The 15868-nt window shown below is 43.5% G+C and overlaps 1 protein-coding gene across 1 annotated transcript in view; it reads left to right on the top strand.

Moving 5' to 3' along the window:
* Nucleotides 1-612: 612 nt before the first annotated feature.
* DGKH (diacylglycerol kinase eta) overlaps nt 613-15868 on the top strand; it is a 445542-nt gene continuing 430286 nt past the window's right edge. Inside the window, exon 1 of the mRNA XM_033948015.1 lies at nt 613-741. Within this exon, the coding sequence (XP_033803906.1) occupies nt 685-741 (57 nt within the window). The 5' untranslated portion in view covers nt 613-684. The remainder of the gene's footprint in view (nt 742-15868) is intronic.

Genomic DNA, 15868 nt, shown 5'->3' with positions numbered 1-15868 from the left:
ACCAAGAAGAGAATGAGGTAGACATGGTTCAATCAATGATGTGAAACAATGTTAAAAAAACATAGAATTTTATTTCTGCAAATTAACGAAATAAGATAACACTCATTTTAGTTACAGTGGCAAAATAACCCTCAGAATTTAGGAAGTTGTTTAGTTGGGTTGAAAACTTTTCAACACCCCCTCTATGAAAGCATCATCCTTCAGGTGTGGAACCCCCCAGCCTCAGAGAATGATCGGATTCTAGCTGATGCAAGTCGAATTTCGGGGCAAGAAATCAAGAGACCCACCCATCAAACTACTGGCCCAGCCAGCCCCCAGGACGATTATTAGGACGTTGTGGGTTCCCCAGTTCCGCCCACCGCACATCAGCTACATCGGCCGGGAGAGCCCCAGAGCAGCCGCAAAGCCCGTGACGTCAGAGGCCAGCGTTCCAAGCCATATACAGTATGGGTTGACAGCTGGATCACGTGGCTCTGGATCCCTAGAGGGAGAGCGTGGACGCAAGAAGGGAGAGTGGAAAGGGGAGGGGGAAGCGAGAAACACTGTGGAGGAGGAGCGAAGAAAGCTCTCGCTCGAGCCGGCGAGTTGTCAAACCCGTGAGAGCGCGGGAGCCGCGGCGGCACAGCCCTGTGACCAGCGCAAGCAGCATCGCTTAAGGCTTGCGGAGCAGAGCGAGCTCCGGGGATGATGGACCATGTGTACCCCTCGTACAGCGCCCGAAGCCCGGTCTGGGAGGAACTGGTGGGTGCCACTTCGCGGCCAGCTCTCTGATTGCGCTGTCCGCTCCTGGTTCAGTGTTGCTTGAACGAGTGAATGCTTGACTGTGAGTTTTGTCTCCCTAAAAAAAAAAGTCACATCCTTCTTCCTACCTTTACACTCTTCGCACAAATCCACATCTTATGAAGGAGACTTCTCTCCGATTTTCCTGTTTGTAGACAGTCCTTAACTCTCATAACCACAACTAGGTATTGTAGTTTGTGGTGACAGATTGCATGCTCTGCCTACTTTCTTACAATAAAATCAAATAATCGGGTCGATGCTTTAGTGGGAAAGACTAGAGCGTTAAAAGAGGAATGAATGAGAGGAAAGTCCGAATCTTGCATGTAGGTTTTTGGGAGGGGGGTAAACATGGCTCAGGTAATTGTTAAAAAGAGCTCGGTTTCAGAAAGACCCTCAGCCCTTTTTTTTCCTGTTTGAACTTTACACCGGGTGGAAGCTATAGCGATAGTATCAAGGGGAGGAAAAATAAACGTACATTTTTTGTGAAAGAGGAAAGCAGTTCCTTTTCTGAAATGAACCAAAGTTTGGGACTGTGGGACAGGTCGGATTTTGCGCAGATGAACTGGTCACATTTGTTTACTGTTGGACCTTCTCTCTGTGCGTCAGCGTCGCCTGTTTGGGGGTAGAGGAATTAATTATCTGCAAATAGTCAAATCTTCTTGGGCCAACGGATCCGGGTAAAAGTCGGATCCTGTGGATTTGCGATTCGCAGGATCCTTTTCTAAACTTCTCCCCGGCCCGAGCCGAGAAATAACCAGCATCATTCTCGTCTGGTTGAGGTTGGGGGGGGGGGTCGGCGGGGGAGGGGAGGAGTTTTCATGATCACGGATCAACATTTTGTCATTTTTGGCATATCTTCCCGATACTATTTTTGCCAAGGTGATTATTTCTCTAGGAGTGGGTGCCTGCAGGCCTTGGTTGCTTGCCCGGTATTTTTCCAGTCCGTGCATGCAGTTTGGAAGATTTGTCCGACCTAGACGGTTCGTTTTATCACCTGGGGGGGCGGGAGGGACGCTCCCACGTGCTTCCACTTGCATGATAGATGTAACATATTTTACAGCGGAAGATAAAATAATTTTGGGTTGGTGGCGAAGAGGGAGGAATAGAAATTAATGGCGCGCTTGTGTCTGGAGTTTACTTTTCCAACTGACAAACAGAAATGAAATTAGATATACTATTAAATGTTACGGGAAGGCTTGTCAGTTTTAAGCTCATCAGCCAAAACCCCTGAGGGAAGCAGAATGAACAATGAAGTCAAATCAAAGCCGTCCAAAAAGCTCTGTCTGATGCGTGTGTAGAAAAGGCGCCTTTCTTTTGATGTGTGCGAAGTCGATCAGATGGATTTCACGTTTCCGGATAAAATAATAAAAACCACAATATACGTCATCATAACAGGCCTTTCAGCTAACGCTTGCAAATATGTAAGGGGCAGATTCATATTTGCCTGATCATATACTGTAGCTTTTGTCTGGTGAGAAAAAAAAGATCCCCCCCCCCCACCTGAAAAAACCCCTTCTGAATTCTACCAGCTGCTAATACTAAAGTTATGGCCAAGTATTGTTTTATTTTCCTACTAACATAAATCTAGCAATGCCATTTCAAGCAGTGGCTGAGGCGGGAGAACAGCCAGATGCCTCAGGCTCTGCAAGGTGTATTTTCCCTATGGGCAAGGGAATTCTAAATGTCCATATCCTGTCAACATTAATCAGATATGTCGAAAAAGAAAAAAAAGGATACCAATTTTCCATCTCCCCAATGCACCAAAAAAGTCTCGTAAGCTGTTCTCACTTTTTTTTTTTTTTTTTTTGCTGTAAGTCAAGACTATGGGCTCCTTTTACAAAGCCATGCTAGCGGGTTTAATGTGCATGACTTTTCATCACGGGCTAACCCCTGTGCTGGCTGAAAACTACCGCCTGCTCAAGAGGAGGCGGTAGCGGCTAGTGCGTCTGGCGGTTTAGCGCACTCTATTATGCGTAAAAGGAGCCCTATGTGAAAAGTTCAGTACTTACTGGCAATATTGCAATGCCACAACGTCGTTCCTCCTTAGTGACAGATAAATTTGAACGTACAGAAAACATTCACTACTACTAAAAATGTCAAAAAAAAATTCCAATAAATACATGCAAACGTAAGAAAGAAAGTAGCTGGGTAGGCAAACTGGGTACTCCAAGATCACATCCTAATTGGATTTTCAGTTTCCCCAACGAATATGAATGAGATCTATGTATGTATGTATGTATACAGATCTTATGCATAGAGCATTCATATTGGAAATCCTGAAAACTGAACAGGGTGGTGGCTGTTGAGGACCAAACTTAGGGTAATTTTCATAATGGACCTCCTAACTTGTATGGTTGGTATGATCACACATCTCTATACATATGTACAGTATATACTGTACTTGCTATTTAGCATTTCACAGTTTATTTTATGCACATAAGTCATTTTATGAAGAATGCATAAAAATAACTCCTTTGAATCCCATTCCAGAGGATGCCTCTGCTTGAGTCATGCAAATTTTATGTGCATAGAGCAGGGGTAGATAACCACCGTCCTCAAGGACCACAACCTAGTTTTCAAGATTTCCACAATGAATATGAATGAGATGGACTTGCATGTCCTGCTTCCATTGTGTGCATGTGCATTCATTATGAAAATCTTGAAAACTCAACTGGGCTGTGGCTCTCAAAGACAACAGTTGCCGATCCTTGGCACAGAGATTATATATGCATAAGTTTGCATACTGCACATATTAGTAGTCATGGTTTTAGAAAGCTTGGCCTGCTAAATTTAAAAATAGAAAAGAGGTACACAGTGTAGTTTTTTATAGATAGAAAATAAAAGAACTGCACCAAGGGGCTAATAGTTACAAAATCTAATAGGTGTAAGACTCAACATAGGCCCTTTTATTTTCTATTTAAGAAAAACTACACTGCGTACCTCTTTTGTGTTTTTAAATTTAGAAGGCCAAAGGTCCACCCCTACTTTGGTTCCCCCCTTCTTTTTTATGTCTTAGAAGGTTTATATGGGATTTGCACATGTAAGTAGCATATTCACATATGTAAAATAATCCCATGTGTGTAAGTAAAGCACACAGTCTTAAAGGAAGACATGTTCTAGAAATGGTTTGGGCAGGTCTGTAAGGTATGCATATATTTACTATTTTGAAATGGCAATGCATATATACAGTGGTGCCTCACACAACGAACTTAATTGGTTCCAGGAGCAAGTTTGTTATGTGAAACGTTCGTTATGTGAAACGCGTTTTCCCATAGGAATACATGTAAAAAAAAATAATTCGTTCTGCAGCATAAAATATGCTAAGATGACATAAAAAAGATAAATTTTTTGTTATTATTTTTATTTAGATACATCTAAAAACATACATCTCCCTGTCCTTTTACTTCCACTATCTTCCTATCCCATCTCTATTCCCTTTTGTCCCTCTCCCCATGATCAATCATCTCACCACCTCTCTCTGCCCTCACCCTCAGGGTTCAAGATTGCTTCCACTCTTTTTCCTGTTGTTCTCTCTGCCTGTCACCCTATGATTTAGCATCCCTTCTGCCCTTGTCCAATATTTCCCCTTCTCTCCCTCCCTCTCATCCCCTGCTCCAACATGTGCTTTCAGCGGCCTTCTCCCCCCTTAAGCGTCTTTTCTTCTCCACTCCACCTTTCCTCCCTCCCTGCCTCCACCTTTGTGGCGCTTTTGCACCCGACCGACAACAGAACAGGCCCAGTCGGACAAATCTCCCTGTCCTGTAGCCGCGAATCTAAATTACCTTCTTACAGCAGCTGGATTATTGAAGCTGCTGTAAGAGGTAATTTAGATTCGCGGCTACAGGGCAGGGAGGTTTGTCGGCCGGGCCTGTTGTCGGTCGATCGGGGGACCTGACCAGCTGTGCACATTCTTCGGGGCGGACCGCCCCCTCCCCCTTCTTTCGTTCGCCATTGCCTTCTTCCTACCTGCCCTGCCGCAGCCGCACACAGCCGAACGGAAGTCTTCCTGATGTCAGCGCTGACGTCGGAGGAAGGGAGGGCTTTGCTTAAGCCCTCCCTCCGACGTCAGCGCTGACATCGGGAAGATTTCCGTTCGGCTGTGTGCTGCGACAGGGCAGGTAAGGAGAAGGAGACTACCCTCGCGGCTCGACCAACCCCGCTGCGATCCAACCCCGCAGGAACCCCGGACTTCGTTGTGTGAAACGAAGTCCGTTGTACGAATCAAGACATAAAGTTCGTTGTGCGCAGCGTTCGCTGTGCGAGGCACCACTGTACTTCAAAAAAATTTGCCTGTAGGCATTTACACATTCTCCAGGTCACATGTGAGTATCAGCTAACTGTTCATTTAGGGCAAGGGTAGGGAACTGCGGTCCTCGAGAGCCGTATTCCAGTCGGGTTTTCAGGATTTCCCCAATGAATGTGCATGAGATCTATTTGCATGCACTGCTTTCAATGCATATTCATTGGGGAAATCCTGAAAACACAACTGGAATACGGCTTTTGAAGACCGGAGTTCCCTACCCCTGATTTAGGGCTCCTTTTACTAAGCTGCGATAGCGTTTTTAGCGCACGCAGGATTTTAGCATGTGGCTAGAACTAACGCCAGCTCAATGCTGGCGTTAAGGTCTAGCACGTGCTAAAACCTCTATCACAGCTTAGTAAAAGGAGCCCTTACACTTAGGCTTTGGAGAAGTGATTGAGAAAGTGATGTTGGTTACTTCTCTGGTGTTTAAACCATCTCCAAAAGCCAAAAACTAAAGTTTTGGAACTTGGCTCTTTAATTGGTTCACATTGGACATTCAGGAGCTGTGTCTAAATGCCACTATTACACATTCAAAGCCCTTGGTGATGCTACTGTTCTTTGAAATGTGTGAATTTCTAAAATAGCTATTCCTGCTATGTTTGCTGTCAGAATATATCTTTTTGCAGGAATATAGGTGGAAATCAAGTATTTTAGAATCCAGGCAAATGGTTGCAAACAGGTATTACAAAAATCTGCTGGCAGTATGTGTGAGGGGGCCGCTGAAAAGTTCTCAGCCCAACCCAGAAAAAAATGATGTAGAGCCATAAAATCTACAAGTTATTCCACACTTTTCATTTCATATCATTGAAATGAAAAGTGTCAAGAAAAGTGTGGAATAACCTGTAGATTTCATGGCTCCACATCATTTTCTTCTTGGTTGGGCTGAGAACTTTTCAGCAGCCCTTTGTATACTGCTGTTATGATATCCTGTTCTGACCTCAGAAAGGAGGTTTTAATGTTTGAAAGTTAGTGAAAAAGATACTAAAATTAGTCCAATAAAAAAATAACACATAATTCCCATTTTCTATTTTTATTAACATTTATTAACACAGCTACTTTAGCTTAAACGGAAAGTACAATTCTTTTTTCTACCTTTGCTTTTTTTCATTTGTGTTGGTCCCAGTCTCTGGTTTCTGCTTTCCTCATTTTCTCTTAACTCTCTTGCAAGGATTTCTTGTCCATTTGTTGCTTTTCTGTCCTCCTTTTCAGGTTTCTTCAATTTATTTTCTGCTTCCTTCTAGATTAAATTCTCTCTTACCATCCAGTCCTCAATTTCCCTCGTTGCACTGTGTCCACCTACAGCATGCCACCTCTTTCATTCACCCCAGCTGTTTTATTTCTCTGCCTCTTATCCCCCTATATCTTACTATCTTCTTTCCTCCATCCTGTCATTTTTCTCTCTCCTCCCCACTTCCATCAGCACCGGCCCCCCTCTTGACCCCCACACCACTTCCATCAGCACTGCCCCTCTCTTGACCCCTACCCCATTTCCATCAACATCTACCCCCTGGCATTCTCACTACTGCTGCTGCTTTTCTGAACCAGCAGCAGCAGTGGCAAACCAAAATAGAATGATTGCGTGACCTCCTTGTACACACCCCAGATATCAGCTCTGCCCCAGAACAAGAAGTGACATCAGAAAGGGCAGGCTGGCGGCCCCAGGTATTTATAAGAAAGTCTAGCGAGCATTGTATTCAGTCTGCTGCTTCTGGTTCAGAAAGCAGAAGCAGTGATGGAGGGTGGCAGAATGATGTGGGAGGTAGGTGGTGGTCCTGGTGTTCCAGCTGCAGGGTGGACTGAACAGCTGTACCGCCTCCTACCAAAAGGTGCGTGGTCATGCAGTCACGTAGCTTAGAGGGAAAAGTGCACATCACTTAGGAATTTGTGCTGGTATAAATATCTTTTATGTAAGAGAGAAAGCTGCTCTATATAGATGCCTCATTTGCTAAAAAAAAAAAATAAAAAATATATATATATATATTGAGCAGAAGATTAAGGCATTACATTGGCTAGGATGGTCCATTCAAACTTGAATGGCGTAATCATATGTAATTTCAGCTAGTAATATTTAAGGTAATCATTTTGCATTATTAAGTAAACCTAATAAATCAATTTGAATTACTAATCTGTGGGGGTAATTTTTACATTCATTCTGAAATATTTATAGTTGTGAGCTGGCTCTGTGATTTGTCTACAAGACTTTATGGTGGGAAGCAGCATTCAAAGCTCCTCTCCAGAGCATGCTGAACTCATGCTAGTTCTAGAAACGTGGTTGGGGGGGGGGGGGGGGCAAAGGGGTGGCTTAGTAGTGCTGTACATTGCCTTGTAGGGGGGACCTGGGCTCAGTTCCTGGGCCTGGCAAAAAACAAGGGAAAACGGGCAGGTCGCAAAGAAAATATTTGGGAGGATGATGGTGGTGAGCCCTTCTGCTTCAAGAAACACATTGGTGGAGACTTGCTTGGGCTGTCTTGAAAAAAGGCAAGGAAAGTAAAGAGTTGAGAGAGACCAAAAAAAAGTTGCTGGGTATAGGTGCAAGAACAAAGTGTGTATTTTTGTGCTATGCCTATTTCATTTGATTTATAGCATATGAAATGCCACGTTTACAGCAACAAATGCATTAAAGTGATTTACATAGAAAATTGAGATAAAAATAAAATTCAAGATGAAGCTTATAGGAAAATTCAGTTTTGTCTAAAAAAAAAAAAAAAAAAATCTACCCACAAATGAATCCCAAAACAACTTTTAAACCCATACAAACATTTCAAACATTTGCTAAAATGAAGTTACTTCATCTATTTCTACAGTTCAGAAGATGAATTATTCCATAGTTTTGGGCCTTTTTTTTGAGGGGAGAAGAGAGGGAAAGCAGTATGCTACTGTAGGGCTTTTAGGTCTATTGGAATTTGAGCTGATAGTATATCCCCTTCTACCTCACCTAACACAGGCATTGTGGTAACAGACCTTGACTGGATTCTAAACACCTAGAAGTCCTGAATCCAGCCCATGGGTCTTGCTCTTGTATTATGACTATCTCTGCTGCATCTGTATCATCCACAGATCTGGCCAACCTAAGGAGCAGAAGACCTGACCTGGGAATTGAACCCTGGTCCCTTTGCATGATAGTGCCACTGTGCCAATTATATCTTTAAAATGGAACTGGGCAATATAGTTCCTGCTGAGCAATCTTACCTTTGAAATCATTTATGATAGCGAGAGCTGAATGAGTGCTGGTCTTTCAACTGCTTGAGGAACCTGGTATAACTGCAACTATCTAATAAACAGTGTAAAGAGAGCACACAACACTCTACAGAGGGGCACAGTCTCCATCAAATAACAATCTGAGAAATGTCTTGAGTACATGCTTCCATTTGGCCAGTGGCGTACCTAGCATATGTGACACTCGGGGCCCATCATTTTTTGATACCCCCCCCCCCATCTATATGAAAAATATGATTTTTAGTAACAATTTACATATCGCACAACAAGAGTGTACCTAGGAAAAGGCAGCATCTTAAACACTGCAGTGAGCACTAGAACACCAACACATACATTGTAAAACTAAACAAACCAGATCCTGCACAGTCAATTGATCCTGTACAGTCGATGCTATCAGAAAGCCATGTCCCTTTCATACACACAGACAGATACACCCTCGCCCAATATGGAATAATCACAAACTAAAAATAGAAATATGTAGACAAAAGTTAAACTGAACTGCCAAGAAACCAGACTCTGCATACAATGCGACACCACAACACCACAAAAACAGTAATACATGTGCAAAATATAAAGATAGTAGATGTAAATTTGAAAAAACTGATACATAACAATCACCACTTTACAAATTAACAAATAAAAATAAAACAAATAATGAGAAATAAGAAAATACCATTTTATTGGACTAATCCCCGTAAGCTCGGTCCTCATCCCCACAAAACACCTGATTCCATCCACACAAGCCTTGAATTGTTTTATATTGAACTTATTATATTAAAGTATAAAAAAGAAACAATATTCTGAACAATTGTCAATTTATAAATAATAATAATAATAATAACTTTATTCTTCTATACCGCCATAGTTGTGAGACTTCTAGGTGGTTTACATTGAAGAGGGCTGGACAGTCAGCGAATTACAATATGCAGAGATAAAAGAAATGCAGTATCTTAAAAATGAGGCAATAAATACAATAGTTTACAATGAAGAGAGCTGGACAATCAGCGAGTAACAATATGCAGAGATAAGGGACAGACAGCATGCAGAATAAATTATTGTCTTATACGCAGGAGTGGACATGTTTGAAATATTAGGAATTAATTTAGGGATTGTGTAGATACTTTTTAGGTAATATTTTTGTCGAATAAGGCAGTTTTTATGGCTTTTCTAAAGGCATCATAGGTCAAGCTTGCTCCATTGATGTAGTTGTCAAACCAGAGTTGTTTGTTTGCCTGGTACATAAAAGTTCTATCCAGAAAGGTTTTGTATTTGCAGCTGGTAATGCTTGGGTATGCAAATAGATTGCTGTTTCTGGTTTGTCTTGTAGGGCTGTATAAATCAGCGTCTTCTCCCCACTCTCTCTTCCCCATTTCCCTTCAGAGTCCTCAGCCCACTCTCTCTCCACTTTCCTTCAGCGCACGCACATAAAAACAAGCAAGTAATTTTATAGCATTTTCATTCTATTCATTCATAGAAATTAAAGTCTAAATAATGCCAGTCACATAACAAAACATGATTTTACAAAAATAATTCCCTGCACAGTCAAGCCTGCAAGGATTACTAGATGTCTTTCAGCAGCTCCCCTCCCTCCCTCCCCCTTACCTTCGTGGCCAAGTCAAAATGATCTACCAACAATAAAATTTTAAAAACACAAAGCACACTGTACACAGAGAAAATGTTAATTATCATTTATGTTCCACGGGTTTTCAAAGAGGTCAAGGCAGATGACTTTATGCAATGTCATCTCAGTAACAACTATAAAAAATAGACAAATATACCCCTTCCCTTTTTACTAAACCGCGATAGCGTTTTTTTAGCGCAGGGAGCTGCGCTGAATGCCCCACGCTGCTCTCGACGCTCAGAGGCTCCCTGCATTAAAAATTGCTATTGCGGTTTAGTAAAAAGGGCCCATAGTGCAAAATATAGACAGCATTTATAAATTCTCAAAACGGACACATTTTGATCACTAAATTGAAAATAAAATCATTTTTCCTACCTTTGTTTGGTAATTTCATCAGTCTCTGGTTGCACTTTATTCTTCTGACTGTGCATCCAATATTTCTTCCCTTCTTTCAGCCTCCTGTATGCTTCCTCTCCTCCAGACCTCATTCCCTCCCCCAACTTTTTCTTTCTTTCACCCTACCCCCTTCTTTCTCTCTCCATGCCCCCTTTCTTTCTGTATGTCTGTCTTTCTCTCTCTCTCCGTGCCCCATTTCTTTCTTTCTTTCACTGTGCCCCCTTCTTTCTTTCTCTCTCCCCATGCCCCCTTTCTTTCTCTGTTTGTCTTTCTCTCTCTCTCTCCGTGCCCCATTTCTTTCTTTCTTTCACCCTGCCCCCTTGTTTCTCTCTCCATGCCCCATTTCTTTATTTCTTTCACCATGCCCCCTTCTTTCTCTCTCCATGCCCCCTTTCTTTCTCTATGTCTGTCTTTCTCTCTCTCTCCCCCATGCCCCATTTTTTTCTTTCTTTCACTCTGCCCCCTTTATTTTTTTCTGGCTCCCTGTCCCCCCCTTTCTTTCTTTCTCCCTGCCCTCCCCCATGCCACCGCCATTGGGAAACATACTGCTGCCACTACCGCCGAGGAAAGGCTGCCACTGGCCATCGCAAACAGGCCGGCGCCAAGTTCACCCTGCTTCTTTTCCCACGGGCCGACCAACTCTTGCTGCCCGACGTCAATTCTAACGTCAGAGAGGACGTTCCGGGCCAGTAAGGCAGCGATTGGCTGGCCCAGAACGTCCTCTCCGACGTCAGAATTGACATCGGACAGCTAGAGTTGGTCGGCTCGCGGGGAAGAGAAGCAGGGAGGGAGAATTCAGCGCCGGCTTCTTTCTGATGAAGGCAATGGCAGCCTTTCCCCGGCGGCAACCTATTCCCCGGTGAGTGGCCAGTTGTGCACCCCCTTGGGCCATGCACCCGGGGCAGACCGCCCTCCCCTTGGTACACCACTGCAATTGGCTATGATGGATCCATATGACTGATGACCCAAGTAATGTGTTGTGTTCTTTTATTTTATTGATTTTGCAGATTTTTAGCCCACACTATTAACTAGACTAGAGCCTGACATTTAACCTGCGGTGCTCAGTGTTTTGCTGACCACTGCAGATATTAAATTTGGAAATTCATTGTCAAGGCTGTCTAGGCTCCGGCAGTAAATTTCTGGATTTGCAGAGCTGGCTAACATATAGCCAGTTAAGGACCCCTTTTATCAAGCTGCACTAGAGGTTGTTAGCACAAGCACTTATCTATTAGCGTTGGAGCACTTACCTCTCTGGCCCATGCTAAACATCTCTAGCACAGCTTGATAAAAGGGGTGGTAAGTGTCATATTCTGTGATTCTCTATAGGACGCCCGTGTGCGATTCTCAAAAGCCACTTAGGCAGCTTCTGAAACTGGGTGTCCTATTCAGAATCCAGGCTTAAATGTATAGATAGGTGTCTGAATATTGTCACAACTCAGATATGTTTTGTGCTTTGCATCCACTGTACCTTTGCTCTACCCACTGATTGTATATCAGGCTGGTTTTTGGCATTTTTGGTCCAGATCTTTCACATAGTGAAGCTATATGTTTACCAACAGCTAGTGAAAGTATGACTTCCTTCAAATTGCAGCTTAAATGTGTTTATAAGTGTCAGGCCCTTCTTGAGGGCTGAGCTAACAATGTAACCACAAAGGACACAAGGGAGGGGGGGAGGGTGCAAAATCGTTCCTTGTCCATTGTCTCCTCTGCTTGGCCATGGTTCACTGGGTAGGGTGGGGCTGTTGCACAAGGTGCAATTCCAGCTCAGGATGTTCCAACCACCTAACATCGTTAACTAGAAGGATATCAGGAGGATGAGGGATTCCATTGGATTTTTATTTTGTTTTTGACTGTGGATACATTGTACATTAAAACACTTAGGGCTCCTTTTACGAAGGTGCGCTAGTGTTTTTAACGCACGCACCAGATTAGCACACACTAGCTGAAAAACTAGCGCCTGCTCAAGAGGAGACGGTAGCGGCTAGCACGTGTGGCATTTTAGCGCATGCTATTTTGCGCATTAAGACCCTAACGCGCCTTCGTAAAAGGAGCCCTTAAAGACTGTTTCACTTTGTTACATTTATATGGTGGGATGGAAGTGACTAAAAATAGTGCTAAAGCCAAATACAGAACCTAATGAGGTCTACAGCAGTGTTTCTCAACTTCTTCAAGCCAAGTACCCCCTACGTCTAACAAATATCAACCAAGTACCCCAACTCAAACTCCGCCTGTGACCCGATAATAATAGTATTAATTGTAATGCAATTTCTTCCATTCATTTTTCATATAAACATAATATAATCTTATTAATACATAATGGTAACCACAAAATTTTTTTTAAAAAAACCCACAAAGTACACTGTACACAGAGAAAATGTTAATTATCATTTATATTTGGGGGGGGGGGGGTCAATGAGGTCAAGGCAGATGATTTTAAAATATGTAACAACTACAGAAAAATAGACAAATATAGTGCAAAATAAAGAAAGCAGATATAAATTTTCAAAACTGACACATTTTGATCACTACATTGAAAATAAAATCATTTTTCCTACCTTTGTTATCTGGTGATTTCATGAGTCTCTGGTTGCACTTCCTTCTGACTGTGCATCCAATCATTTTTTTCTTTCCGTCTCCTGCATGCTTCCTCTCCTCTGAACCACATTCCCTTCCCCAACCAACATTTCTCTTTGTCCCTCCATGAGTCCAACTTTTCTTCCTCTCTCCTCCACCCCTATTGGCAACATGTCTCTCTCTCTCACTGTTCAACTTTTTCTCTCATTTTCTCCCTTGCTGCAAAGGGAATGGAGAAAGAGAGAGATTGATGCATGGTGCATCTCTTCCACCCCCTCTACTACCACATCCAACATTTCTCCCTCTCTTATCCCCTGGATCATGTGCAGCATTTTTCACCACTGCTCACCAGCCCCATGCCCATTTCTCCTTCTATCACCCCTCTCCACACCATGTCACATCTCTCCCTCCATCACTATGTCCAACATTCTTCCCCTTTGCATCCCCTTCAATCTGTCCCTCTGTTCTCTGTCCACCACCATATCCAACATTTCTCCCTCTCATCCTTCTCTTCCCCATGCATCTATACCTCCCTCCCTCCCTGCCCAATTTTCCTCTTTCTTTCTTTCCCCATGTGCACCATCTCTTTCCCTCTCACTCATACACTCAAGCCCAATTTTCCCTTTCTATTCCCTCCATCCTATGTCCCAAGTTAGTGCCCTGTTCCTCCCTCCCTTCTGTGTCCCATGTTCATGCCTCCTCCCTTCCTTCTGTGTCCTGAATTTGTGCCCCCTCCTTGCCTTCTAGCCTTTGTCCCAAAATCGTGCCCCTCCCATGTCCAATGCACTCCTCCCCCTCTTTTCTCCCTTTGTCTCAGATCATGTCCCCTATCTCCCTTACTTGCTTGCTCCAGGGCCAAACTCACTTCCTTCAGAGCTGTCCAGCTGGGCTGCTGCTTCTGCCTTCAGCAGCACTTATTGCAGGGATGCAAGGGCAATGGCTCTTACATGCAGCATGTGGCTGACCTGCAAGCCTTCCCTCTGATGACAGCTCTGATGTCGGAGAGAAGGATTCTGGGTCAGCCACATGCAGTGTGAAAGAGTCGCTGACATATTCCCATAGCAAGTGCCACTGAAGGCAGGAAGGAACAACCCACCTGGAAGGAGGTAACTGGAATCCCCCCTTGAGCCAGAAGGCTTCCCTCTGACGTCAGCTCTGAGATCGGAGGGAAACCTCCTGGGTTGGCTTCAGTGGAGGAAGATGGGCAGAAAGGAGGGCATGGGATTCCCCAGAGGCAGCAGCGGCTTTGGTGGAGGGGGATGGGATCATCTGCAGTGGTGGCGACCATTAAGGAGGAAGGGTATGTGTACCATGTGTTGTAAAACACTGGTCTACAGGAACAAACTGGATTGTACAGAAAATTGATAAAGCACTGAATGAAATTCATCTTCCATGAGAGAGTTTGTACACACTGATCCTATGTAATAAATAAATAAATGAAAGGAAATAGGTGCTAGACAACTGTTCAATGGTCAGCTTAATATCAGTTCCAGGGAAATACTAGAGACAAATAGGAAAGAAGAGCTGGTTGCTCAAATGTCAGGGAAAGGAATGATTAGAAGTTATTTGAATTCAGGTATAAGAAGTCTTTCCATACCAACCTGGTTGAATTTTTCAGGACTGTTAGTAACAAACTTCTTATGGAACACAAAATTGTCATGGCTCATCTAGATTTTGCTAAAACTGTAGATATGGTATCCCATGAAAGGCTGATTTTCAAATGATGGAAAATAGGATTGGGAGATATTGTTTGTAAGTGGTGAAGGGGAAGGAGATGCTCTAAAAATCAGCAATGGTGCAATTTGTGCAACTGACACTAACCCCCCCTCCCCACCTTTGACAAAACTGTTTTTTAGTGCAGGACGGTATGCTGAATTCTCTGCGTTGCTCCCGGCATTCATAGGAACTCTGAGGGGGGTGGAGGAGAGGAAGAAATGGGTTGGGGAGTGGGAAGGAAGGATGTCACTCAAGGGAAGAGGCAAGGAGAGAGAAAGTGTGGAAGAGGCAGAAAGGATTGAACTCATGGAGAGGGCGAGATGGATGGGGAGGACAGAAAGGAGGGAAGAAGAAATGTCACACTCTGGGGGAAAGAGGGAGAGGGCATAGAGTGAAAAGTTGGACTTATGGAGGGAGAGAGAGATATTGGTTAGGGGAGGGAAGGAGGACCAGAGGAGAAGCATGCAGGAGGAATAGAGAAAAAAAAAGTTAGACTGGTGGAAAGGAGGGAGAAATGTTGGACTGTGAGGGAGGGGGGGCAGAAAGGAGGAAGGGAAGGGAGATGTACTGCAGGGGGCAGAAAGAAGGAAGGGAAATAGAAATGTTACACTGGGGGGGAAAGGGGGAGAGAAAGATGAATAAAGGAAGGGAGAGATATCAGACCAGGGAATGAAAGGGAAGGAGGGGAGTCTGGTAGTGCTATTGAAATAATAATATTAGTAGTAGTAGAGAGAGATGCCAGATTATGGGAAGGACAGGAGAGAGATGCCAGACTGGGAAGGGGGGAAAGGAAGGAGAGAGATGACGGACCACTGGGGGGGGGGAAGGAGAGAGATGTCAGACCATGGAAATAGGGAGGGAAGGAGAGAGAGATAATAAAGGAAGGGAAAACATGGAAAAGTAGATTTTGAGAAGAAAGCAGACAAATTGAATGTTAACTTAATGCCAAAGATGGATGCAAGGCAGAAAGTGAAAATGGAGAGAAAAACAGTCAGTAGATAAGAAGGCACTGGAAACATAGTTAAAAGCACAGAAAAATAAAGTCACCAGCCAACAACGATAGGGAAAATGATTTTATTTTCAATTGAAATGTATCAGTTTTGAGAATTTATATCTGCTGTGTATATTGTGTGTGTATATGTAAAATGAAAGGAAAAATTTTCATTACAATTAGTAAAGGTGGGGGATCTGGGGAAGAGCTTGGGAGGTCTGTGGTTGGGGGCACTCTTCAGTTTGCTGTCAGTTTCTGCGTGTAGATCACA

Source organism: Geotrypetes seraphini, chromosome 6 (genome assembly GCF_902459505.1).
Source record: "Geotrypetes seraphini chromosome 6, aGeoSer1.1, whole genome shotgun sequence".
NCBI lineage: Eukaryota > Metazoa > Chordata > Amphibia > Gymnophiona > Dermophiidae > Geotrypetes > Geotrypetes seraphini.
This window is presented reverse-complemented; position numbering and strand designations above follow the sequence as displayed.